Source organism: Scyliorhinus torazame, chromosome 11 (assembly GCF_047496885.1).
Source record: "Scyliorhinus torazame isolate Kashiwa2021f chromosome 11, sScyTor2.1, whole genome shotgun sequence".
In the NCBI taxonomy this organism is placed as follows: domain Eukaryota; kingdom Metazoa; phylum Chordata; class Chondrichthyes; order Carcharhiniformes; family Scyliorhinidae; genus Scyliorhinus; species Scyliorhinus torazame.
Window position 1 is genome coordinate 252,756,044 of NC_092717.1, and position 26,771 is coordinate 252,782,814.

Genomic DNA, 26,771 nt, shown 5'->3' on the forward strand with positions numbered 1-26,771 from the left:
TGTACGGGGGATTCTCGGCTATGTGCCTGTATGTACGGGGGATTCTTGGTTGTGTGTCTGTATGTACGGGGGATTCTCGGCTATGTGTCTGTATGTACGGGGGATTCTCGGGTGTGTACCTGTATGTACGGGGCATTCTCGGCTGTGTGCCTGTATGTACGGGGGATTCTCGGCTGTGTGCCTGTATGTACGGGGGATTCTCGGTTATGTGTCTGTATGTACGGGGGATTCTCGGCTATGTGTCTGTATGTACGGGGGATTCTCGGCTGTGTGTCTGTATGTACGGGGGATTCTCGGCTGTGTGCCTGTATGTACGGGGGATTCTCGGCTGTGTGTCTGTATGTACGGGGGATTCTCGGCTGTGTGCCTGTATGTACGGGGGATTCTCGGCTGTGTGTCTGTATGTACGGGGGAATTCTTGGCTGTGTGCCTGTATTTACGGACGGATTCTCGGCTGTGTGTCTGTATGTACAGAGGGTTTCTCGGGTGTGTGCCTGTATGTACAGGGGATTCTCGGCTGTGTGCCTGTATGAACAGAGGGACTCCCAGGAGCATGGCTGTATGTGCGGTGGTTTCCTGGGATTGTGTCAGTGTTTGTAGGAGACTCCCAGGAGTATTTCCGGGGGCCTATGGGGGTGTGTTTGTAACAATGAAGGGTTGATATTGTATCCTTTCTGTCCTGGACAGTTTACAGCGGCACTGGAATGGGATGCTTCTTGTTTTTGAAAGATAGATAAAGATTTGGATTTATATTGAGATTTACACGAGTAGCTGATGTTCCAAATTGCTTTTCAGCCAATGAGGTACTTTCTCAATTGTAGTCACTGTTGTCATGTAGGAAACCAATTTGTGCAGAGGAAGCTGCCACTAACTGCATTGTGGTTGTGCCCAGATTAACTGTTCCTGTGATGTTGATCTGATAGCCCCTGGTGCTAACTCTCCCATTCGTTCTCAAGATAGTTTTCGGGGATCTTTTACATCCACCTGAGAGAATAGACGGTTTAATACCTGAAATACTGATTGTGCAGCACTCCCTCAGTGCTGCATTCAAGTGACAGCCTGGATTGAACTGCCAGCCTCCAGGCCTGGGTCTACCCTTTCAAACACAGTTGACAGGTTATGTTATTTATCTTGAAGGTGGTCGCTTTAAGAAGGAGATTGTGGTTGACGGACAGAGTTACCTCCTGCTTATTCGGGATGAGGGGGGACCTCCTGAGGTGCAGGTAAGCAATGATACTTCAGCTGCTGAGCTGCATAACTTTACTCTCTGGCTTCCAGTCACAGCCTGTTGTACATTTACTGGTTTCTCCCATGGACTGTCAGCACTCTGATCAGTCAGCTGTTTGGCACTGATCCAGCTGGAAACCCTGCAATCATCCTATAGCCTTGGTGTAGAATCTCATCCTAAAGAAGGAATGTGGGGCGGGGTTCTCTCAGCCCACGCCGGGCCGGGTGCGATTCGCGCGACGACGCCCCAATGCCGTTCACATCTGGTCTTACCCGGTGGTACCTCAGCATCCATCCTGTCTGGGGTGGCCTGGTGGGGTGAGAGGGGGGGCCGACCCCGGGGGGGGGGAGCCTCCACCGTGGTCTGGCCCGCGATCAGGGCCTACCGATCGGCGGGCCGGCCTGTCCTGGTGGGGACCTGTTTTGCTCCGCGCCGGCCCCTGTAGCCCTACGCCATGTTGTGCATTCGCACCGGTCACAGCGCACTGACCCGCGGCGCTCATTTGCTGGCCTCCTGTAGGGCAGAGGATCGCTACACATAGCGGTCCGATGACGCCGTCGTTAAACTTTCCAGTTTTTACAATGGTGTCAACACTCTGCCGTCAGTTGGGAGAATCCCGCCCCTGGTTTTCCTAGAGTAGAAAACAAATCGCTTTGGCGATTAGGTCAATAACTAGCGATTACAGATTTTAAATAAATGGAAAAACATCAAAGGGGAGTTGAGGAGAAATCTTGTCTCATGGAGAGTTTTGGGAATCTGGAAGCGGATTCCATCAATAATTCCAAAAGGTGTTGGACTGGAATTTGAGGATGAGGAATTTGTACGATTATGGACAAAAACTATTGACTCAGGCGAGTATTGCCAATGTAATCACAGCTGACTCCAGTGAGTCAAGAGAAAGTGGATGATGTGGAGGGCTGGTCCTGGGATTATCACCAGGCCTGTCAGTGATTTACCAAAATCTAATTGTTCATGTTCAACAATTGATGATTAATGAGCATTTTCAAAGATATCGTACACATACAGTGCTGTTACCAGGAATACCACTGGCAAAATGCTCAGTAAGGATATAATGACTGATAGTACCTTGCATGGAAATGCATAATCCACTCTCCATGGACTCGACCAAGATAACTCTGGATCAATACTTCCTGATTCCTAAAGAATTTCAGGCAGAAATCAAGATGATCTATTCCCACTCATTGGCCCAGAGCCCCAGTAATACATTACTCACAGCACTAACCTTACTCAGTAATACATTACTCACAGCACTAACCTTACTGTAGTAATACATTACTCACAGCACTAACGTTACTCAGTAATACATTACTCACAGCACTAACCTTACTCCAGTAATACATTACTCACAGCACTAACCTTACTCCAGTAATACATTACTCACAGCACTAACCTTACTCAGTAATACATTACTCACAGCACTAACCTTACTCAGTAATACATTACTCACAGCACTAACCTTACTCAGTAATACATTACTCACAGCACTAACCTTACTCAGTAATACATTACTCACAGCACTAACCTTACTCAGTAATACATTACTCACAGCACTAACCTTACTGTAGTAATACATTACTCACAGCACTAACCTTACTCCAGTAATACATTACTCACAGCACTAACCTTACTCAGTAATACATTACTCACAGCACTAACCTTACTCAGTAATACATTACTCACAGCACTAACCTTACTGTAGTAATACATTACTCACAGCACTAACCTTACTCAGTAATACATTACTCACAGCACTAACCTTACTCCAGTAATACATTACTCACAGCACTAACCTTACTGTAGTAATACATTACTCGCAGCACTAACCTTACTCCAGTAATACATTACTCACAGCACTAACCTTACTCAGTAATACATTACTCACAGCACTAACCTTACTCAGTAATACATTACTCACAGCACTAACCTTACTGTAGTAATACATTACTCACAGCACTAACCTTACTCAGTAATACATTACTCACAGCACTAACCTTACTCCAGTAATACATTACTCACAGCACTAACCTTACTGTAGTAATACATTACTCACAGCACTAACCTTACTCCAGTAATACATTACTCACAGCACTAACTTTACTCAGTAATACATTACTCACAGCACTAACCTTACTCCAGTAATACATTACTCGCAGCACTAACCTTACTCCAGTAATACATTACTCACAGCACTAACCTTACTGTAGTAATACATTACTCACAGCACTAACCTTACTCAGTAATACATTACTCACAGCACTAACCTTACTCCAGTAATACATTACTCACAGCACTAACCTTACTCCAGTAATACATTACTCACAGCACTAACCTTACTCCAGTAATACATTACTCACAGCACTAACCTTACTCCAGTAATACATTACTCACAGCACTAACCTTACTCAGTAATACATTACTCACAGCACTAACCTTACTCAGTAATACATTACTCACAGCACTAACCTTACTGTAGTAATACATTACTCACAGCACTAACCTTACTCAGTAATACATTACTCGCAGCACTAACCTTACTCAGTAATACATTACTCACAGCACTAACCTTACTCAGTAATACATTACTCACAGCACTAACCTTACTCCAGTAATACATTACTCGCAGCACTAACCTTACTCAGTAATACATTACTCGCAGCACTAACCTTACTCAGTAATACATTACTCGCAGCACTAACCTTACTCAGTAATACATTACTCACAGCACTAACCTTACTGTAGTAATACATTACTCACAGCACTAACCTTACTCAGTAATACATTACTCACAGCACTAACCTTACTCAGTAATACATTACTCACAGCACTAACCTTACTCAGTAATACATTTCTCACAGCACTAACCTTACTCCAGTAATACATTACTCACAGCACTAACCTTACTCAGTAATACATTACTCACAGCACTAACCTTACTGTAGTAATACATTACTCACAGCACTAACCTTACTCCTGTAATACATTACTCACAGCACTAACCTTACTGTAGTAATACATTACTCACAGCACTAACCTTACTCAGTAATACATTACTCACAGCCCTAACCTTACTCCAGTAATACATTACTCACAGCACTAACCTTACTCAGTAATACATTACTCACAGCACTAACCTTACTCCAGTAATACATTACTCACAGCACTAACCTTACTCAGTAATACATTACTCACAGCACTAACCTTACTCAGTAATACATTACTCACAGCACTAACCTTACTCAGTAATACATTACTCACAGCACTAACCTTACTCAGTAATACATTACTCACAGCACTAACCTTACTCAGTAATACATTACTCACAGCACTAACCTTACTGTAGTAATACATTACTCACAGCACTAACCTTACTCCAGTAATACATTACTCACAGCACTAACCTTACTCAGTAATACATTACTCACAGCACTAACCTTACTCAGTAATACATTACTCACAGCACTAACCTTACTGTAGTAATACATTACTCACAGCACTAACCTTACTCAGTAATACATTACTCACAGCACTAACCTTACTCCAGTAATACATTACTCACAGCACTAACCTTACTGTAGTAATACATTACTCGCAGCACTAACCTTACTCCAGTAATACATTACTCACAGCACTAACCTTACTCAGTAATACATTACTCACAGCACTAACCTTACTCAGTAATACATTACTCACAGCACTAACCTTACTGTAGTAATACATTACTCACAGCACTAACCTTACTCAGTAATACATTACTCACAGCACTAACCTTACTCCAGTAATACATTACTCACAGCACTAACCTTACTGTAGTAATACATTACTCACAGCACTAACCTTACTCCAGTAATACATTACTCACAGCACTAACTTTACTCAGTAATACATTACTCACAGCACTAACCTTACTCCAGTAATACATTACTCGCAGCACTAACCTTACTCCAGTAATACATTACTCACAGCACTACCTTACTCCAAGTAATACATTACTCACAGCACTAACCTTACTCAGTAATACATTACTCACAGCACTAACCTTACTCCAGTAATACATTACTCACAGCACTAACCTTACTCCAGTAATACATTACTCACAGCACTAACCTTACTCCAGTAATACATTACTCACAGCACTAACCTTACTCCAGTAATACATTACTCACAGCACTAACCTTACTCAGTAATACATTACTCACAGCACTAACCTTACTCAGTAATACATTACTCACAGCACTAACCTTACTGTAGTAATACATTACTCCACAGCACTAACCTTACTCAGTAATACATTACTCGCAGCACTAACCTTACTCAGTAATACATTACTCACAGCACTAACCTTACTCAGTAATACATTACTCACAGCACTAACCTTACTCCAGTAATACATTACTCGCAGCACTAACCTTACTCAGTAATACATTACTCGCAGCACTAACCTTACTCAGTAATACATTACTCGCAGCACTAACCTTACTCAGTAATACATTACTCACAGCACTAACCTTACTGTAGTAATACATTACTCACAGCACTAACCTTACTCAGTAATACATTACTCACAGCACTAACCTTACTCAGTAATACATTACTCACAGCACTAACCTTACTCAGTAATACATTTCTCACAGCACTAACCTTACTCCAGTAATACATTACTCACAGCACTAACCTTACTCAGTAATACATTACTCACAGCACTAACCTTACTGTAGTAATACATTACTCACAGCACTAACCTTACTCCTGTAATACATTACTCACAGCACTAACCTTACTGTAGTAATACATTACTCACAGCACTAACCTTACTCAGTAATACATTACTCACAGCCCTAACCTTACTCAGTAATACATTACTCACAGCACTAACCTTACTCAGTAATACATTACTCACAGCACTAACCTTACTGTAGTAATACATTACTCACAGCACTAACCTTACTCCAGTAATACATTACTCTCAGCACTAACCTTACTCAGTAATACATTACTCACAGCACTAACCTTACTCAGTAATACATTACTCACAGCACTAACCTTACTGTAGTAATACATTACTCACAGCACTAACCTTACTCAGTAATACATTACTCACAGCACTAACCTTACTCCAGTAATACATTACTCACAGCACTAACCTTACTGTAGTAATACATTACTCGCAGCACTAACCTTACTCCAGTAATACATTACTCACAGCACTAACCTTACTCAGTAATACATTACTCACAGCACTAACCTTACTCAGTAATACATTACTCACAGCACTAACCTTACTGTAGTAATACATTACTCACAGCACTAACCTTACTCAGTAATACATTACTCACAGCACTAACCTTACTCAGTAATACATTACTCACAGCACTAACCTTACTGTAGTAATACATTACTAACAGCACTAACCTTACTCAGTAATACATTACTCACAGCACTAACCTTACTCCAGTAATACATTACTCACAGCACTAACCTTACTCCAGTAATACATTACTCACAGCACTAACCTTACTCAGTAATACATTACTCACAGCACTAACCTTACTCAGTAATACATTACTCACAGCACTAACCTTACTGTAGTAATACATTACTCACAGCACTAACCTTACTCAGTAATACATTACTCGCAGCACTAACCTTACTCAGTAATACATTACTCACAGCACTAACCTTACTCAGTAATACATTACTCACAGCACTAACCTTACTCCAGTAATACATTACTCGCAGCACTAACCTTACTCAGTAATACATTACTCGCAGCACTAACCTTACTCAGTAATACATTACTCGCAGCACTAACCTTACTCAGTAATACATTACTCACAGCACTAACCTTACTCAGTAATACATTACTCACAGCACTAACCTTACTGTAGTAATACATTACTCACAGCACTAACCTTACTCAGTAATACATTACTCACAGCACTAACCTTACTCAGTAATACATTACTCACAGCACTAACCTTACTCAGTAATACATTTCTCACAGCACTAACCTTACTCCAGTAATACATTACTCACAGCACTAACCTTACTCAGTAATACATTACTCACAGCACTAACCTTACTGTAGTAATACATTACTCACAGCACTAACCTTACTCCTGTAATACATTACTCACAGCACTAACCTTACTGTAGTAATACATTACTCACAGCACTAACCTTACTCAGTAATACATTACTCACAGCCCTAACCTTACTCCAGTAATACATTACTCGCAGCACTAACCTTACTCAGTAATACATTACTCACAGCACTAACCTTACTCAGTAATACATTACTCGCAGCACTAACCTTACTCAGTAATACATTACCCACAGCACTAACCTTACTGTAGTAATACATTGCTCACAGCACTAACCTTACTCAGTCATACATTACTCACAGCACTAACCTTACTCCAGTAATACATTACTCACAGCACTAACCTTACTCAGTAATACATTACTCGCAGCACTAACCTTACTCAGTAATACATTACTCACAGCACTAACCTTACTCAGTAATACATTACTCACAGCACTAACCTTACTGTAGTAATACATTACTCACAGCACTAACCTTACTCAGTAATACATTACTCACAGCACTAACCTTACTCAGTAATACATTACTCACAGCACTAACCTTACTCAGTAATACATTACTCACAGCACTAACCTTACTCAGTAATACATTACTCGCAGCACTAACCTTACTCAGTAATACATTACTCACAGCACTAACCTTACTCCAGTAATACATTACTCACAGCACTAACCTTACTCCAGTAATACATTACTCACAGCACTAACCTTACTCAGTAATACATTACTCACAGCACTAACCTTACTCAGTAATACATTACTCACAGCACTAACCTTACTCCAGTAATACATTACTCACAGCACTAACCTTACTCAGTAATACATTACTCGCAGCACTAACCTTACTCAGTAATACATTACTCACAGCACTAACCTTACTGTAGTAATACATTACTCACAGCACTAACCTTACTCAGTAATACATTACTCACAGCACTAACCTTACTCAGTAATACATTACTCACAGCACTAACCTTACTCAGTAATACATTACTCACAGCACTAACCTTACTCCAGTAATACATTACTCACAGCACTAACCTTACTCCAGTAATACATTACTCGCAGCACTAACCTTACTCCTGTAATATATTACTCACAGCACTAACCTTACTGTAGTAATACATTACTCACAGCACTAACCTTACTCAGTAATACATTACTCACAGCACTAACCTTACTCCAGTAATACATTACTCGCAGCACTAACCTTACTCAGTAATACATTACTCACAGCACTAACCTTACTCAGTAATACATTACTCGCAGCACTAACCTTACTGTAGTAATACATTACTCACAGCACTAACCTTACTCAGTAATACATTACTCACAGCACTAACCTTACTCAGTAATACATTACTCACAGCACTAACCTTACTGTCGTAATACATTACTCTCAGCACTAACCTTACTCAGTAATACATTACTCACTGCACTAACCTTACTCAGTAATACATTACTCACAGCACTAACCTTACTCAGTAATACATTACTCACAGCACTAACCTTCATACCATTCAATCTTTTCAATCTGGTTCACTGGTCAGTGATGGCAGTGTCGGCGTTGCAGCCAAGGCCCATATTTATTGCCATTCCAAGTTATCCTGCAGTTGCTGGAAAGCCTTCTTGATTCTGTGTTTGGAATGGTTTTGTACAACTGCATTTCTTGAGGAAATATTTCAGTTGCATAGATAGATTAGAGCAGTGTTGGGGAAATTAGGCCACTGAGTGGCCGTATGAGTGACCCTCCTTCATCTCAATTGGTCACACGATTGAAATCCGCTTGCTCACCAATGATGACCCCATCAATAAGATTAAATATATTTAGTACATGGCAAGTTATCGAAAATGCTTAATCATAATAATAATCACTTATTGACACAAGTAGGTTACAATGAAGTTACCCTGAAAAGCCCCTAGTCGCCACATTCGGCGCCTGTTCGGGGGGGCTGGTGCGGGAATTGAACCCGCGCTGCTGCCTTGTTCTGCATTACAAGCCAGCTGTTTAGCCCACTGTGCTAAACCAGCCTATTTTAATAGAACTTCATCAACTTCAATGGTAAAAACAAAATAAATATTTACACTTTGGTCGCAGAGGGAGTGCACGGCTCTCACAGTCCGTGTTGGGAGCAATCAGCACGCACTTCACTCACCCTCGCTTTGTGCATGAATCACTTCAGTCAAACCGGTAGGAAAACTATGCGGATGGAAATCTGTGGAATGTGACACCCTGCCCATGGGCAGCGGCCAACAGAATGTCTCGTGGGCCACACTCAGAAACCTGATGGGCCACATGTTGTCCACCAGTGGATTCGAAGAACTGGGACTGTTTTCCTGTGGGAAGGGAAGGGTGGGGGAGGATTTGATACAGATGTTCAAAAGGGTCTGGACAGAGTAGATAAGGAGTAACTATTTGCATTGATGGAAGAATCGTGAATCAGAAGACATAGTTTTAAGATGATTGGCGAAAGGAGCAATGGAAACGTGAGGAAAGCCTTTTGTTGCAGTGAGTAGTTAGGATCAGGAGTTCGCTTCCTCAGTTAGGTAGAGGCAAATTCTTTCAAAAGGGAATTGGATTATTATCTGAAGAGAAAACGTCTGCCGGTTTATGAGGGAAAGGTGGAGGAGTGGGAGAAGGTGAAAGAGCAAGTATGAACATGATGCGCTGGATGGCCTCCTGTGCTGTAACCAGTCGGAAGTTTAGTGTCAACCACATTGCTGTGTCCCGGACTCACATATTGAGCCAAACGAGGTCAGGCTTCCTCCCCCAAAGTGAGCTTGCTGCGTTTTTACACCTTCATGGCCACTTTATTGATGCCAGCTTTTTACTTTTAGATAGCTAAAACTGAATTCAAACTCTCAAATTGCCAGAGTGGAAATTGAATCCTGTTTCTCTGGACAATTGTTTCAGATTTCTAGATTACTGCTTCCTTATCAAATCCACTGAATTATTCATTAGGAGAGGTGGACTGAGTGCAGGGCCCAGGAATTGTCTGGGAGATGGACTGAGTGGGATCCCTCCGGGATTAGTGCTGGATGATGCACTGAGCGGAGTGCTGTAGAGACCAGAAGGAGTGGGAATTGATCGAGAGCGAAATAGGAAATAAAGTGCAGCGGGAAACCAGAGCCAAACTGATGGCATTGTGGCTGTCTTGGGAAGGCCGAAGAAGATTGGGAAAGTAAGTGGGCTTGGGAGCAGGATATAGCATTATAAGGAGAAACATGGTGAACATAGGATTGGGAGAGAGAGGTGGCAGTAAAGTAAGAAATAATAAGGTCTTATTAGATATGCCATTTCATCCGTGGGTGTATTCTATAGATCACCAACTAGTGGGAAAGAGAGAGAGGAACACATTTAGGGAAATGATAGAAAAGTGTAACAATTGTAAACAGTTGTTTGGTAGCACAGAACCTGAATATTTTTGAAAAGAGAGACTTATTCATAGAGGCACAGAATCGCTACAGCACAGAATATCTCAATCAAATCTTCTCTTAACCTTCTGCAAGGCAAACAGCCTCAACTTCTCTGAACCTCCCGAAAGATCGAGCTAAACTCTCTCCATGCGACCACTGTGAGGACCCTCTCTCTCACTAGTAATTCTGGGTCCCATTCTCATTGAACAGCAAAGGCTAGAGGTCAAACCACAAGCTGAAGGCAAAGTTTAATATGAGATAAAGTGTCTCAAGAAAGAAAGATGCCTGGAAAAAACCCAAAGTCAAAGCAGAGTTTGATGTGAAGCCAAGAGGCTTCTTCAGGAAAAGCTGTGAGTGATACATTTCTAAACCACAGCAAAGATTGTTCCAGGCTGTAAACTAGCGCCTTTGACCAGCCCGGGTGCTGTGAGGAAAGCCTGCTACAGAACCACCCTTGGAAGCAAAGACTCTGTTCACTTAATTCCAGACTTCTTGGACACTTCTCTTCATTTCTCTAGTTTCCTTAACTAACTGAACTCTAGATTTCCGACGTCTGATTTCTTAACCATTGCTCCCTTGTATGGCTTTTCTTCTAGCAAGGATGAGAGAGTTCCTTTTATAGCCTTCGAAAACCAATTACTTCAAACATAGCTCTGAGATCTGCCTTCTCTCTCACTACCTCTCTCCAACTACCCACATATTCAGCTAAAACTAAAACTTAAAAGCTCCTCTACCTTACAAGGCCCCAGTTGCCGAGCAACCACCATTAGTTTATTTATTCTTCACTCTGTATCCCTCTCTAAGCACAATATAAACACAGTTGGAACTTAACCAACCCCTTCACATACAAACAAACTCCTTTGTCCAGCATGAACTAAAAGTTTTACCCTTCCAGGCACAGAAACATTCAATTAAACCCACTAAAACTATAACTTATTTGTAACATTTACCACTACAAATATAAATAACATAAGGAGGTGGTGGATATATTTCATGGATTGGCCATTAATCCTCCGGTTTGTTTGTGTCCTCTGCAGTTCGCAGCCTGGGTGGATGCCGTGATTTTTGTCTTCAGTCTAGAGGACGAGATCAGCTTTCAAACAGTTTACAATTATTACATGCGACTCTCCAGTTACCGTAATACAGCCGAGATTCCGATGGTGCTTGTAGGGACACAAGGTAAGTGAGCTGTGTATTACTTCCTAAACTGTCACAGTCCGTAACAACAGTATGTGTGGAGTCAGTGAGAGGGAGCAATAGAATGATGTCAGAGGAAGGAGCTGATTGGGGAATAGCTGGTGAGTGTTGAAGTCTTAACTTTATTTATCTTAATTTATTTAACCGTCTCATGACCAAGAGTCATGACGGGCAAGTCAGTCCCGTGGAATGTGCTCCTCGGGTCCTGCAGGAAGTGTGGTCAGTCAGAGGAGCTTGAACAGCAGCTGGTGCCAATGCACCCACATGGCTGAGAGTTTGTGGAGACGGTAACCTTGCATCTTCAGATTGTGATGGCAGAGAGGGAATGGGTGACTGCCAGGCAGTGCAGAGTGACCAGGCAGAGAGTGCACAAGTTCCCGGAGTGCATCACATTCTCCAACCTTGACTCAGTTTCAAATATTAATCATTGTCATGGTTCATCTGGCGAGTGCAGCCGGAGCCAGTCCCTGGCACCACGGGTTACCCCAACTGTACCGAGAGACAGGAGGAAAATCAGAACAGCAAAAGTAATAGAGGATTGGCTAATTAGAGTTCATAAAGGGCAGGTCGTGCCTAACTAATTTAGTGGAATTTTACCAGTGCGGTAGATAACGGGGAGCCAATGGATGTGGTCTATCTGGATTTCCAGAAAGCCTTTGACAAGGTGCCACACAAAAGGTTGTTGCATAAGATAAAGATGATGGCATTAAGGGGAAAGTAGTAGCATGGATAGAGGATTGGTTAATTAATAGAAATCAAAGAGTGGGGATTAATGGGTGTTTCTCTGGTTGGCAATCAGTAGCTAGTGGTGTCCCTCAGGGATCAGTGTTGGGCCCACAGTTGTTCACAATTTACATAGATGATTTGGAGTTGGGGACCAAGGGCAATGTGTCCAAGTTTGCAGACGACACTAAGATAAGTGGTAAAGCAAAAAGTGCAGAGGATACTGGAAGTCTGCAGAGGGATTTGGATAGGCTAAGTGAATGGGCTAGGGTCTGGCAGATGGAATACAATGTCGACAAATGTGAGGTTATCCATTTTGGTAGGAATAACAACAAAAGGGATCATTAGTTAAATGATAAAATATTAAAACATGCTGATGTGCAGAGAGACCTGGGTGTGCTAGTGCATGAGTTGCAAAAAGTTGGTTTACAGGTGCAACAGGTGATTAAGAAGGCAAATGAAATGTTGTCCTTCATTGCTCGAGGGATGGAGTTTAAGACTAGGGAGGTTATGCTGCAATTGTATAAGGTGTTAGTGAGGCCACACCTGGAGTATTGTGTTCAGTTTTGGTCTCCTTACTTGAGAAAGGATGTACTGGCGCTGGAGGGTGTGCAGAGGAGATTCACTAGGTTAATCCCAGAGCTGAAGGGGTTGGATTACGAGGAGAGGTTGAGTAGACTGGGACTGTACTCGTTGGAATTTAGAAGGATGAGGGGAGATCTTATAGAAACATATAAGATTATGAAGCGAATAGATAGGATAGATGCGGGCAGGTTGTTTCCACTGGCGGGTGAAAGCAGAACTAGGGGGCATAGCCTCAAAATGAGGGGAAGTAGATTTAGGACTGAGTTTAGGAGGAACTTCTTCACCCAAAGGGTTGTGAATCTATGGAATTCCTTGCCCAGTGAAGCAGTTGAGACTCCTTCATTAAATGTTTTTAAGATAAAGATAGATAGATTTTTGAAGAATAAAGGGATTCGGGGATATGGTGTTTGGGCCGGAAAGTGGAGCTGAGTCCACAAAAGATCAGCCATGATCTCACTGAATGGCGGAACAGGCTCGAGGGGCCAGATGGCCAACTCCTGCTCCTAGTTCTTATGTTCTAGAGGGACGGACACGTATTCCTGCAGCTGCAGATGTGAATCTAGGATGAAATGTTCCTTCTTTGGTAGTAATGCATATTGGTCCCATCAACATAGTAGGAAGAAGGATGAAATCCTGCCATCAGAGTTTAGAGAGCTTGGGCGGCATGGTGGCGCAGTGGTTAGCACTGCTGCCTCATGGCGCCGTGGACCAGGGCGGCACGGTGGCACAGTGGTTAGCACTGCTGCCTCATGGCGGTGAGGACAGGGGCAGCATGGTGGCACAGTGGTTAGCACTGCTGCCTCATGGCGCCGAGGACCAAGGTGGCACAGTGGCGCAGTGGTTAGCACTGCTGCCTCATGGCGGTGAGGACCAGGGCGGCACGGTGGCACAGTGGTTAGCACTGCTGCCTCATGGCGCCGAGGACCAAGGTGGCACAGTGGCGCAGTGGTTAGCATTGCTGCCTCATGGTGGCGAGGACAGGGGCAGCATGGTGGCACAGTGGTTAGCACTGCTGCCTCATGGCATCGAGGACCAAGGTGGCACAGTGGCGCAGTGGTTAGCACTGCTGCCTCATGGCATCGAGGACCAGGATGGCACGGTGGCACAGTGGTTAGCACTGCTGCCTCATGGTGGCGAGGACAGGGGCAGCATGGTGGCACAGTGGTTAGCACTGCTGCCTCATGGCGGTGAGGACAGGGGCATCACGGTGGCAGCAGTGGTTATAACTGCTGCCCTGCGGCACTGAGGACCCGGGTTTGATTCCGGCCCTGGGTCACTGTCCGTGTGGAACAAAGGGCAAAGAAAAGTACAGCACAGGAACAGGCCCTTCGGCCTTCCAAGCCCGTGCCGACCATGCTGCCCGTCTGAACTAAAACCCCCTACCCTTCCAGGGATCGTATCCCTCTAATCCCATCCTATTCATATATTTGTCAAGACTCCCCTTGTTTGCACATTCTCCCCGTGTCTGTATGGGTCTCACACCCACCACCCAAAGATGTGCAGGGTACGTGGATTGGCCACGCTAATCTGCCCCTTAATTGGAAGAGAAAAAGAATTGGGTCTTTACATTTAAAAAAAAGAGTTTAGGGAGCTAGGAAGGAGAGTAGCATGTCAGACCTCAAAGATAATAATGTCCAGATTACTCCGATTGCATTAAGTATAGATAAAGGAGGATAGAGGTGTGGCTGGAGAGCTTTTGATTCCTGGGACATTGCATCCGGTTCTGGGGGAGTTTGAATCTGTACAGGCCAAGGTCCCCACAGGCAATATGCTAGCGCTGTTAGGAGAGTTTAATCTAACTTGGTAGAGGGTTGGGCACCAAGAATTAGAAAGAAGAGACTTCATGTAGAGAAGTGTGAACGTGATGATTTTAGTAGGCAGGACATAGAGCGGAGCAGAGGGACCTGGAGGTATATACCTGGATGTACAAATTAATGAAGGTGGCAGCGCAGGTTAAGTGATTGGGGAATAGAATCCTGTGCTTTATAAGCAGCGATATAACTAGAAGAACTTGACATGATAAACCTGTTTAAAACACAGCTTTAGCTCAGCTGGAGTACTGTGTGCAATTCTGGGTACCTCTTTAGTGAGGGTGCACAGAGGATTTATGAGAATGATCCCAGGAATGAGGAGCTTCAGTGACGTGGATAGATTGGAGAAGTCGGAACTGTCCTCAGATCAGAGAAAGTTGAGGGGAGATTTGCTAGAATTTCTCAAAGTCATGAGGGGGCTGGACAGAGTGGATAAGCAGAAACTGTTCCCATTGGTAGAAAGATCGAGGACTAGACAACACAAATTTAAAGTGATGACCTAAAGATCCAACAGCAAGATGAGGAAAGTCTTTTCCACATGGCAGCTAGTTAGGATCAGGAATGTGCTCCCTGAGTGTGATGGCGGCTCCTACATAGAGCTGGTGTAAACACAATGGCTGCCTCCTGTGCTGTAACCATTCTATGATTCTATATCTGTGGTAATATATTCATCTGTGACCGTTTATTAACCACCTGTAGTTCATCCATTTATTAGATGCAATCAGTGCAACGAACCCTCGGGTTATCGATGATGCTCGGGCCCGGAAGTTATCGAATGACTTGAAGCGATGCACATACTACGAGACGTGTGCCACATATGGACTGAATGTAGAACGGGTTTTCCAGGATGGTAATGTCACCTTCTGTCTGCCGTTTTACAGCACAAGTTTAATTCCCAGGAGCAGCAATTCAGACAGCTTCTCCATAGAGTCATAGATGTTTACAGCATGGAAACAGGCCCTTCGGCCCGACCTGTCCATGCCGCCCAGTTTCTATCGCTAAGCTCGTCCCAATTGCACACATTTAACCCATATCCCTCTCTTATCCATATAACTGTCAAAATGCTTTTTCAAAGACAAAATTGTTCGCCTCTGTCACTGCCTCTGGCAACCCATTCCAGATGCTCACCACCCTATGTGAAAAAATTGCCCCTCTGGACCCTTTTGTATCTCTCCCCTCTCACCTTAAACCTATGCCCTCTAGTTTTCGACTCCCCTACATTTGGGAAAATATGTTTTTTTTTTAATTTGTTTTTATTCAAAATTTTTACAAAATTTTACAAACCACGACAGAAAGAAAGCAACAAAAACATAATAATAATTTTAAAAAGCGAAAAGCGAATTAACAACTTAACAAAACAAGGTGGGATATCTGCCCTTTACCAGTGAAATCTATCCACCACCCCTACCCCCCCCCCCAGTTTGCTGCTGCTGCTGACCTCCACTTAACGTTCCGCGAGAAAGTCAAGGAACGGTTGCCACCGCCTGGAGAACCCCTGCAAGGACCCTCGCAAGGCAAACTTTATTCTCTCCAACCTGAGAAATCCCGCCACGTCACTGACCCAAGCCTCCACACTTGGGGGTTGTACGTCCCTCCACATTAACAAGAGCCGTCTCCGGGCTACCAGGGAGGCAAAGGCCAGAACTCCGGCCTCTTTCGACTCCTGCACTCCCGCATCGTCTGACACCCCCAATATCGCTATCCCCCAGCTCGGCTTTACCCAAGTGTCCAACACCTTGGACATAGCCTTTGCAAAGCCTTTCCAAAATTCTGTAAGTGCTGGGCATGCCCAGAACATACGGACATGGTTTACTGGGCTCCCTGAACACCTCACACACCTGTCCTCCACCCCAAAGAACATACTCATTCTCGCCACTGTCATATGCGCCCGGTGCACCACCTTAAACTGAATCAGGCTGAGCCTGGCGCAAAATGAGGAGGAATTGACCCTGCCCAGGGCGTCAGCCCACAGGCCCTCATCTAGCTCCTCACCCAGCTCCTCCTCCCACTGCCCTTCAGCTCCTCCACCGAGGCCTCCTCCGCCTCCTGCAGCTCCTGGTACATGTTCGATACCTTTCCGTCCCCTACCTACATGCCCGAGACCACCCTGTCCTGTATCCTCCAGGCCGGTAGCAGCGGAAATTCCTCCACCTGCTTTTTCACAAAAGCCCGGACCTGCAGGTACCTAAAGGTATTCCCTGGGGGCAACCCAAATTTCTCCTCCAGCGCCCTCAGACTAGCAAAAGTCCTGTCAATAAACAAGTCCCCCATCCTTTTGATACCCGCTCTGTGCCAGCTTAGGAACCCCCCGTCTATTCTACCTGGAACAAACCTGTGATTGTTCCGTATCGGGGTCCAGACTGAGGCCCCGACCTCCCCCCTGTGCCGTCTCCACTGACCCCAGATCCTCAGTGCCGCCATCACCACCGGGCTTGTGGTGTACCGTGTCGGCGGGAGCGGCAGCGGAGGCGGAGCCGTTATCAATGCCCCCAGGCTAGTATCTCTGCAAGATGCCGCCTCCAGCCGCTTCCATGCCGCCCTCCCCCCTCCCTCTACTACCCACTTCCGAATTATGGATATATTCGCTGCCCAATAATAGCTGCAGAGGTTCGGCAGCGCCAGCCCACCCCCACCCTGACTGCGCTCAGTCTCTTAACACGTGGTCTTGTTTCCCACACAAACCCCGTAATAATCCTGTTTACCTGCTTGAAAAAGGACTTGGGGGTGAGGATGGGAAGACACTGGAAGACGAACAAGAACCTGGGGAGGACCGTCATCTTCACGGATTGCACCCTGCCCGCCAGGGAAAGCGGCAGCATGTCCCACCTCTTAAGGTCCTCCTCCATCTGATCCACCAGCCGCGCGAAATTGAGCTTGTGCAGGGCATCCCAACTCTTAGCCACCTGAATGCCCAAATAGCGAAAGCTCCTCTCCACCATCTTAAGCGGGAGCTCTCCCAGTCTCTTTTCCTGGCCCCTCGCATGTATGACAAAAAACTCGCTTTTCCCGACATTCAGCTTATACCCCGACAAGTCCCTTGAAATCTCTAAGGATCTGCAGGACCTCCCCATCCCCTCCACCGGATCCACAATGTACAGGAGCAGGTCATCCGCATACAGTGAAACACGATGCTCCTCCCTCCCCCCGAACTAGCCCCCTCCAGTTTCTAGACTCCCTCAACGCCATGGCCAGCGGCTCGATTGCCAGGGCAAACAGCAGGGGGGACAGGGGGCACCCCTGCCTCGTTCCTCAATGTAGCCTAAAGTACTCCGACCGCAGCCGGTTTGTCGACATTCATTGCCACAGAGGGTGGTGGAGGCCGGGACGTTGAGTGTCTTTAAGACAGAAGTTGATAAATTCTTGATTTCTCGAGGAATTAAGGGCTATGGAGAGAGAGCGGGTAAATGGAGTTGAAATCAGCCATGATTGGATGGTGGAGTGGACTCGATGGGCCGAATGGCTTTACTTCCGCTCCTATGTCTTATGGTCTTATGGACACACTCGCTACAGGAGCCTGATACAGCAATTTAACCCACCCTATGAATTCCTCGCCAAATCCAAATCTACCTAACACTTCCCACAGGTACTCCCACTCCACCCAATCGAAGGCTTTCTCCGCGTCCATTGCCGCCACCACTTCTGCATCCCCTCCTTCCGAGGGCATCATGATCACATTCAGGAGCCTCCGCAAATTCGTGTCCAACTGCCTGCCCTTCACAAACCCCGTCTGAACCTCATTGATCACTCCCAGGACACAGTCCTCAATCCTAGTGGCCAAGATCTTGGCAAACAGTTTGGCATCTACATTAAGGATCAAAATCGGCCTTTAGGAGCCACATTGCAACGGGTGCCTATCTCGCTTAAGGATGAGCGAAATCAGAGCCTGCGACATCGTCGGGGGAAGGGTTCCCTTTTCCTTAGCCTCGTTAAAAGTTATCAACAATACCGGACCCAACAGCTCTGAGAATTTCCTGTAAAATTCTACGGGATATCCATCCGGTCCCGGGGCCTTGCCCGACTGCATACCCTCCAACCCCTTAACCAATTCCTCCATCTCAATCGGGGGTTCTGACTCATACAGTTTACTATAAAAGTCCTTGAAGACCTCGTTGATCCTTGCCGGACTGGGCTCAGCACTGTGCCCCCCCCCCCCCCCCCCCATCCCTAATTCTCCCAATCTCCCTAGCCGCCTCTCTCTTCCGCAGTTGATGTGCCAGCATCCTGCTTGCCTTCTCCCCATACTCATACACCGCTCCTTGTACCTTCCTCAACCGAGCCTCCGCCTTCCCCGTGGTAAGCAGGTCAAACTCTGCCTGCAGACTCCGGCGCTCCTTTAACAACCCCTCCTCGGGGGATTCCGCATACCTCCTGTCCACCCTAAGTATCTCCCCCACCAACCTCTCCCTCTCCATCCTCTCCCTTTTCTCCCTGTGGGCCCTAACTGAAATTAGCTCCCCTCTGATAACTGCCTTCAGCGCCTCCCAGACCACACTCACCGAAACCCCCCCAGTATCATTGGTCTCCACATAGCTTTGGATACACCGCCGAATCTGCCCACAGACCTCCTCATCCGCCAGTAGTCCCACGTCCATTCTCCACAGAGGGCGTTGGCCTCTCTCCGCCCCCAGCCCCAACTCCACCCAGTGTGGGGCATGGTCCGAGATCGCAATGGCCGAATACTCCACCCCCTCCATTCTCGGGATTAGCGCCCTACTTACCACGAAAAGTCTATCCGCGAATACGCCTTGTGCACATGGGAGAAGAAAGAAAACTCCTTCGCCCTTGGCCTGGCAAATCTCCACGGATCCACTCCCCCCATCTGGTCCATGAACGCCCTCAGGACCTCGGCCGCTGCCGGCCTCTTACCCGATCTAGACCGAGACCGGTCCAGTGCCGGGTCTGGGACCGTATTGAAGTCCACCCCCCCCCACATTACCAAACTGTTTGACTCCAAGTCCGGAATCTTACTCAGCATTCGCTTCATGAACCCTGCATTGTCCCAGTTCGGAGCATACACATTCACTCACACCACCCGGGCCCCCTGCAGCTTGCCACTCACCATGATATATCTACCCCCTTTATCCGCCACAATACCCCCCGCCTCAAATGTCACCCGCTTGCTCACCAAGATTGCGACCCCCCTGGTCTTCGCATCCAGCCCTCAGTGGAAAACCTGCCCCACCCATCGCTTCCTCAGCCTGGTTTGATCCACGACCTTCAGATGCGTTTCTTGTAGCATGGCTACGTCTGCCTTTAACCCCCTTAAGTGCGAAAACACACGGGCCCTCTTGACCGGTCCATTCAGGCCTCTCACGTTCCACGTGATCAGCCTGGTTCCCCCCCCCCCCCGCTGACTAGCCATCTTTTTTAGGCCAGCCACGTGCCCGCGCCTCCCGCACACTCCAGCCCCCCAGCCGGAGGTTCCCCGTCCCGACTCTCCCCTTTACTCCGAAAATTGATTCCACTCCAGTCAGCAAGCAGCATCCCAGCCCTGACCCCCCTCAACCCCCCCCACCCAGTCAAGCATTCGCTTAACTCCCCTTCCCCCTCTGCACTCCCGCAAGTCACACTGACTCATGCTGACCCCGGCCGCTCCTGCCTCTACCTCCAATCCCCCTATTGGCTCCATCTACGGGTCTCGAACCTACCCACCCTAAGTGAGGTAAAGTGCAGGGGCTGTTTAGCACAGGGCTAAACCGCTGGCTTTGAAAGCAGACCAAGGCAGGCCAGCAGCACGGTTCAATTCCCGTAACAGCCTCCCCGAACAGGCGCCGGAATGTGGCGACTAGGGGCTTTTCACAGTAACTTCATTTGAAGCCTACTTGTGACAATAAGCGATTTTCATTTCATTTCATTTCATTTCAAAGAGAGTGCCCCCCCCCCCGCCCTACATCCCGTGTGTACAGAGAAAAAACACAACTCTCTCAAACAAACAAATTTCGGATGCTACCCCCAACGTTGAGCAAATAAACTGCTCTCACTGTCTGGTCCGACCCCATCACCTGTGACGCATCTCTTCCCCAACTGTGACCCCAGCCCAGAACCACGAGGGCCTAGGGCAAAGGGGGCTACAGAAACAAAAGAGAACACGGGGGAAAAAAAACAACATAACCTCCCCCCCCCCACCACCACCCCCCACAACATACTGCAGTCCATTAGCTCGAGTCCAGCTTCTCATTCTTGATAAAAGTCCACGCCTCGTCCGGCGTGTCGAAATAGTGGTGCCGGTCCTGATATGTAACCCACCGCCTCGCCGGTTGTAACAGCCCGAACTTCACCCCTTTGCTGTGGAGGACTGCCTTGGCCCGCTGGAATCCCGCACGCCTCTTGGCCAGCTCTGCACTCCAGTCCTGATAGATCCGGATCTCGGTGTTCTCCCACTTGCTGCTCCTCTCCTTCGCCCATCGCAGGACACTCTCCCTGTCGGTGAAGCGGTGGAACCTTACCACCATAGCTCTCGGCGGCTCGTTCGCCCTCGGCCTCCTTGCCAGGACTCTGTGCGCCCCATCCAGCTCCAGGGGCCATGGGAAAGCCCCTGCACCCATCAGCGTACCCAGCATCGTGGTCACATCCGCCCCAGCATCCGACCCCTCCACGCCTTCAGGGAGACCCAGAATCCGCAGGTTCTGCCTCCTTGACCTATTCACCAGATCTTCCAGCTTCTCCTGCCATCTTTTGTGCAGCGCCTCGTGCGTCCACTTTCACCGCCAGGCCCAAATTCTCATCCTCGTTATCAGAGGCCTTCTCTGCACCTCCTTGATCGCCGTCCCCTGCATCTTCTGGGTCTCCACCAACCTCTCAATCGACGCCTTCATAGGGGCCAATATCTCTGCCTTTAACTCTGTAAAGCAGCTTCTCAAAAATGTCTGCTGCTCCCGTGACCACTGGGCCCACGCTGCCTGATCCCCGCCAGCAGCCATCTTGCTTTTTCGCACCCGTTCTTCTCTTCTCTAAAGCCGCTTTTTTGACCGCTCCACTCCTGGTCCACTCCATACAGCGCTGGGGGACGCTCGCTGTTTCCTTCCCACACCGGGAATCGTCGTCCAAGTGCCGCTGGAGCTCCGTAAAAGGGCCCAAATGTCCGTTCTCGGCGGGAGCTGCCGACCGTGCGACCTACCTAGGCATAGCCGCAACCGGAACTGGGAAAAGATGTTAACTATCTACCTTATAGATGCTCCTCATTATTTTATAGACCTCTATAAGATCACCCCTAAGCCTCCTACGCTCCAGGGAAAAAAGTCCCAGCCTATCCAGCCTCTCCTTATAACTCAAACCATCAAGTCCCGGTAGCATCCTCGTAAATCTTTTTCTGCACTCTTTCTAGTTTGACAATATCCTTTCTATAATAGGGTGACCAGAACTGCACACAGTATTCCAAGTGTGGCCGTACCAATGTCTTGTACAACTTCAACAAGACGTCCCAACTCCTGTATTGAATGTTCAGACCAATGAAACCAAGCATGCCGAATGCCTTCTTCACCACCCTGTCCACCTGCGACTCCACCTTCAAGGAGCTATGAACCTGTACCCCTAGATCTCTTTGTTCTGTAACTCTCCCCAACTCCCTCCCATTAACTGAGTAGGTCCTGGCCTGATTCGATCTGCCAAAATGCATCACCTCACATTTATCCAAATTAAACTCCATCTGCAGTTGCTGATTTGCTCAACCATACCCTCAATGGTACCTCGGATGCCCTAGTCCCCGTTAAAACCATTACCAGTAAACCAGAGAATATTGGAAAGCCTGAAGTCATTGTTTTCAGTCCCTGCTCCAAACTTCATTCTTTTTTTCTCCAATAAATTTTGTGTACCCAATTCATTTTTTCCAATTAAAGGGCAATTTAGCGTGGCCAATCCACCTACCCTGCACATCTTTGGGTTGTGGGGGTGAAACCCACACAGACACGGGGAGAATGTGCAAACTCCACACGGACAGTGACCCAGAGCCGGGATCGAACCCGGGACCTCGGCGCTGTGAGGCAGCAGTGCTAACCACTGCGCCGCCGTGCTGCCCTCAAACTCCATTCTTTAGCGACTTGGTCTCATTTGATTTGGAGATGAGTTTTGACCTTTCATAGAATTTACAGGGCAGAAGGTGGTCATTCGGCCCATCGAGTCTGCACTGGCCCTTGGAAAGAGCTCCCTACTCAAGCCCACCTCCACCTGTAACTCAGTAACCTCACCTAACCTTTTGTGGACACCAAGGGCAATTTAGCATGGTCCATCCACTTAACCTGCACATTTTGGGCTGTGGGAGGAAACCGGAGCACCCGGAGGAAACCCACGCAGACACGGGGAGAACGTGCAGACTCCGCACAGACAGTGACCCACGCTGGGAAGCCAGATCCCTCGCGCTGTGAAGCAACAGTGCTAACCACTGCGTGACCGTGCCGTCCACAAGACCGTTTATTTCCACCTCTGTAACATTATTTGACTTTGCTCTGTGTCAGTTCATTTGATGTTCAAACCCTCATTCATGCCCTTGCTACCTTTAGACTTGGCTATTCCAATGCACTCCTGGCTGGTCCCATATTCTACTCACCCTAACCTTGGGGCCATCAAAAACTGCTGAGCCTGTCTTAACTCGCAACGAGTCTCGTTCCCCCATCACCCATCTGCTCATTGACCTACAGTCAAGAAACCTTTGATCTTAAAATTCTCACCGTTATTCTCAAGTATTCCGATCCCGGACCAGAGTCCAACAGCTGCTCGGATACTGGACAGAAACCCCAATGTTCAATTTCATTTGTACGACTGTGAGGAAAGGATACTTCGCTCCAGGAGAGATTCCACCCACAAATAAGGATATGATATATTAAAACAAACTTTATTACGAACACAGTATGAAACTAACTTTAGCATCATAAAGAAAATAGCTGACAATTACCAATTAAACAATGCTTAACAATGAAATGAAACATTTTCCCTCTTCACTGCTATCTTTTTATCTCCAATTAAACAAACCTGTGTCAGGTCTAAATCCACTTTTAAATACAGTTAGCAGACACAGGAATAAAAACAAAGAACAATACAGCACCGGAACAGGCGCTACGACCGTCCAAACCTGTGCCGACCATGGTACCTGCCTAAACTAAAACCGTCTGCACTTACGGAGTCCGTATCCTTCCATTCCCACCCTATTCATATATTTGTCTAGATGTCCCTTAAATGTCGCTATTGTACCTGCTCCCACCACCTCCCCAGGCAGCACGTTCCAGATATTTACCACCCTCTGTGTGAAAAACATGCCTCGCACATCTGTTCTAAACTTTTCCCCACGCACTTTAAACCTATGTCCCCTCGTGCTTGACTCTCCTACCCTAGGAAAGAGCATCTGACTATCCACTCTGTCCAGGCCACTCATAATCATGTAGACATCTATCAAGTCGTCTCTCAACCTCCATCCTTCCAGTGAGAACAGACCGAGTTTATCTAACCTCTCCTCATAGCTAATGCCCTCCATACCAGGCAACATCCTAGTAAACCGTTTCTGTACTCACTCCAAAGCATCCACAACCTTCTGGTAGTGTGAGATGTATGGAGAGAGAGAGAGACACACACAGAGACTCAAAGACACAGAGAGATTGTAGATTCTGTCCTGTGTCAAACTACTGTTTATCTTGCCAGCATTTGGCAAAAGCTCCTGCTCTGTTCAAAGTCAAATCTTTCAGCCAAAGTGTTTTCGAGAAGCTGTTGGAGTGTTCACATCCCAATCTTTCTCAAAAAAATATATTTATTAAAAACTTTATCAAAATAAAATAATATAAAACAATTAACTCAAGTTACAATCTCAAATAACACAAGCAATCAAAAGCACAAATTAATTTAACCTCCCAAAACTAAACTAACAGCTGACGGTGAATAGATACTTAAAATAGGAAATTAATGGCTGCCATTAAAGATAGAACCTTTCTACCGACCCTCTAATGGTGAAGTTAACCTTCTCCAAATGTAAGAATGACAGGAAGTCTCCAAACCAAGCTGAGGGACGGGGCGGAGTGGGATTTCTCCACTCAAGTAGAACTTGTCTCTGGGCTATTAACAAGCCAAAGGCGAGGGTACCTGCCTTCAGCCCCCTCCCCCCCCCTCTGCAGCACCGGCGAGCCCCCCCCCCCCACCACCATTGGCCGTTAACTGCCTACCCTTAACAAACCCTGTCTGGTCTTCCCCTATCACCCCTGGGACTCAGTCCACTATCCTTGAGGCCAGGATTTTGGCCAGCAATTTGGCATCAACATGGAATAGGGAGATTGAACATAGAACATAGAACAATACAGCGCAGTACAGGCCCTTCGGCCTACGATGTTGCACCGAAACAAAAGCCATCTAACCTACACTATGCCATTATCATCCATATGTTTATCCAATAAACTTTTAAATGCCCTCAATGTTGGCGAGTTCACTACTGTAGCAGGTAGGGCATTCCACGGCCTCACTACTCTTTGCGTAAAGAACCTACCTCTGACCTCTGTCCTATATCTATTACCCCTCAGTTTAAAGTTATGTCCCCTCGTGCCAGCCACATCCATTCGCGGGAGAAGGCTCTCACTGTCCACCCTGTCCAACCCCCTGATCATTTTGTATGCCTCTATTAAGTCTCCTCTTAACCTTCTTCTCTCCAACGAAAACAACCTCAAGTCCATCAGCCTTTCCTCATAAGATATTCCCTCCATACCAGGCAACATCCTGGTAAATCTCCTCTGCCCCCGCTCCAAAGCCTCCACGTCCTTCCTATAATGCGGTGACCAGAACTGTACGCAATACTCCAAATGCGGCCGTACCAGAGTTCTGTACAGCTGCAACATGACCTCCCGACTCCGGAACTCAATCCCTCTACCAATAAAGGCCAACACTCCATAGGCCTTCTTCACAACCCTATCAACCTGGGTGGCAACTTTCAGGGATCTATGTACATGGACACCTCGATCCCTCTGCTCATCCACACTTTCAAGAACTTTACCATTAGCCAAATATTCCGCATTCCTGTTATTCCTTCCAAAGTGAATCACCTCACACTTCTCTACATTAAACTCCATTTGCCACCTCTCAGCCCAGCTCTGCAGCTTATCTATATCCCTCTGTAACCTGCTACATCCTTCCACACTATCGACAACACCACCGACTTTAGTATCGTCTGCAAATTTACTCACCCACCCTTCTGCGCCTTCCTCTAGGTCATTGATAAAAATGACAAACAGCAACGGCCCCAGAACAGATCCTTGTGGTACTCCACTTGTGACTGTACTCCATTCTGAACATTTCCCATCAACCACCACCCTCTGTCTTCTTTCAGCTCGCCAATTTCTGATCCACATCTCTAAAGCACCCTCAATCCCCAGCCTCCGTATGTTTTGCAATAGCCTACCGTGGGGAACCTTATCAAACGCTTTGCTGAAATCCATATACACCACATCAACTGCTCTACCCTCGTCTACCTGTTCAGTCACCTTCTCAAAGAACTCAATAAGGTTTGTGAGGCATGACCTACCCTTCACAAAGCCATGCTGACTATCCCTGATCATATTATTCCTATCTAGATGATTATAAATCTTGTCTCTTATAATCCCCTCCAAGACTTTACCCACTACAGACGTGAGGCTCACCGGTCTATAGTTGCCGGGGTTGTCTCTGCTCCCCTTTTTGAACAAAGGGACCACATTTGCTGTCCTCCAGTCCTCTGGCACTAT

General features: G+C 46.5%; 1 protein-coding gene across 2 annotated transcripts in view; it reads left to right on the plus strand.

The window, feature by feature from the left end:
* agap3 (ArfGAP with GTPase domain, ankyrin repeat and PH domain 3) overlaps window positions 1-26,771 on the plus strand; it is a 1,400,505-nt gene that overhangs the window by 548,796 nt on the left and 824,938 nt on the right. For both annotated transcript variants that reach the window (XM_072468572.1, XM_072468571.1), the window contains exons 4-6: window positions 1,138-1,223; window positions 11,806-11,947; window positions 15,800-15,934. In XM_072468572.1, the coding sequence (XP_072324673.1) occupies window positions 1,138-1,223; window positions 11,806-11,947; window positions 15,800-15,934 (363 nt within the window). The remainder of the gene's footprint in view (window positions 1-1,137; window positions 1,224-11,805; window positions 11,948-15,799; window positions 15,935-26,771) is intronic.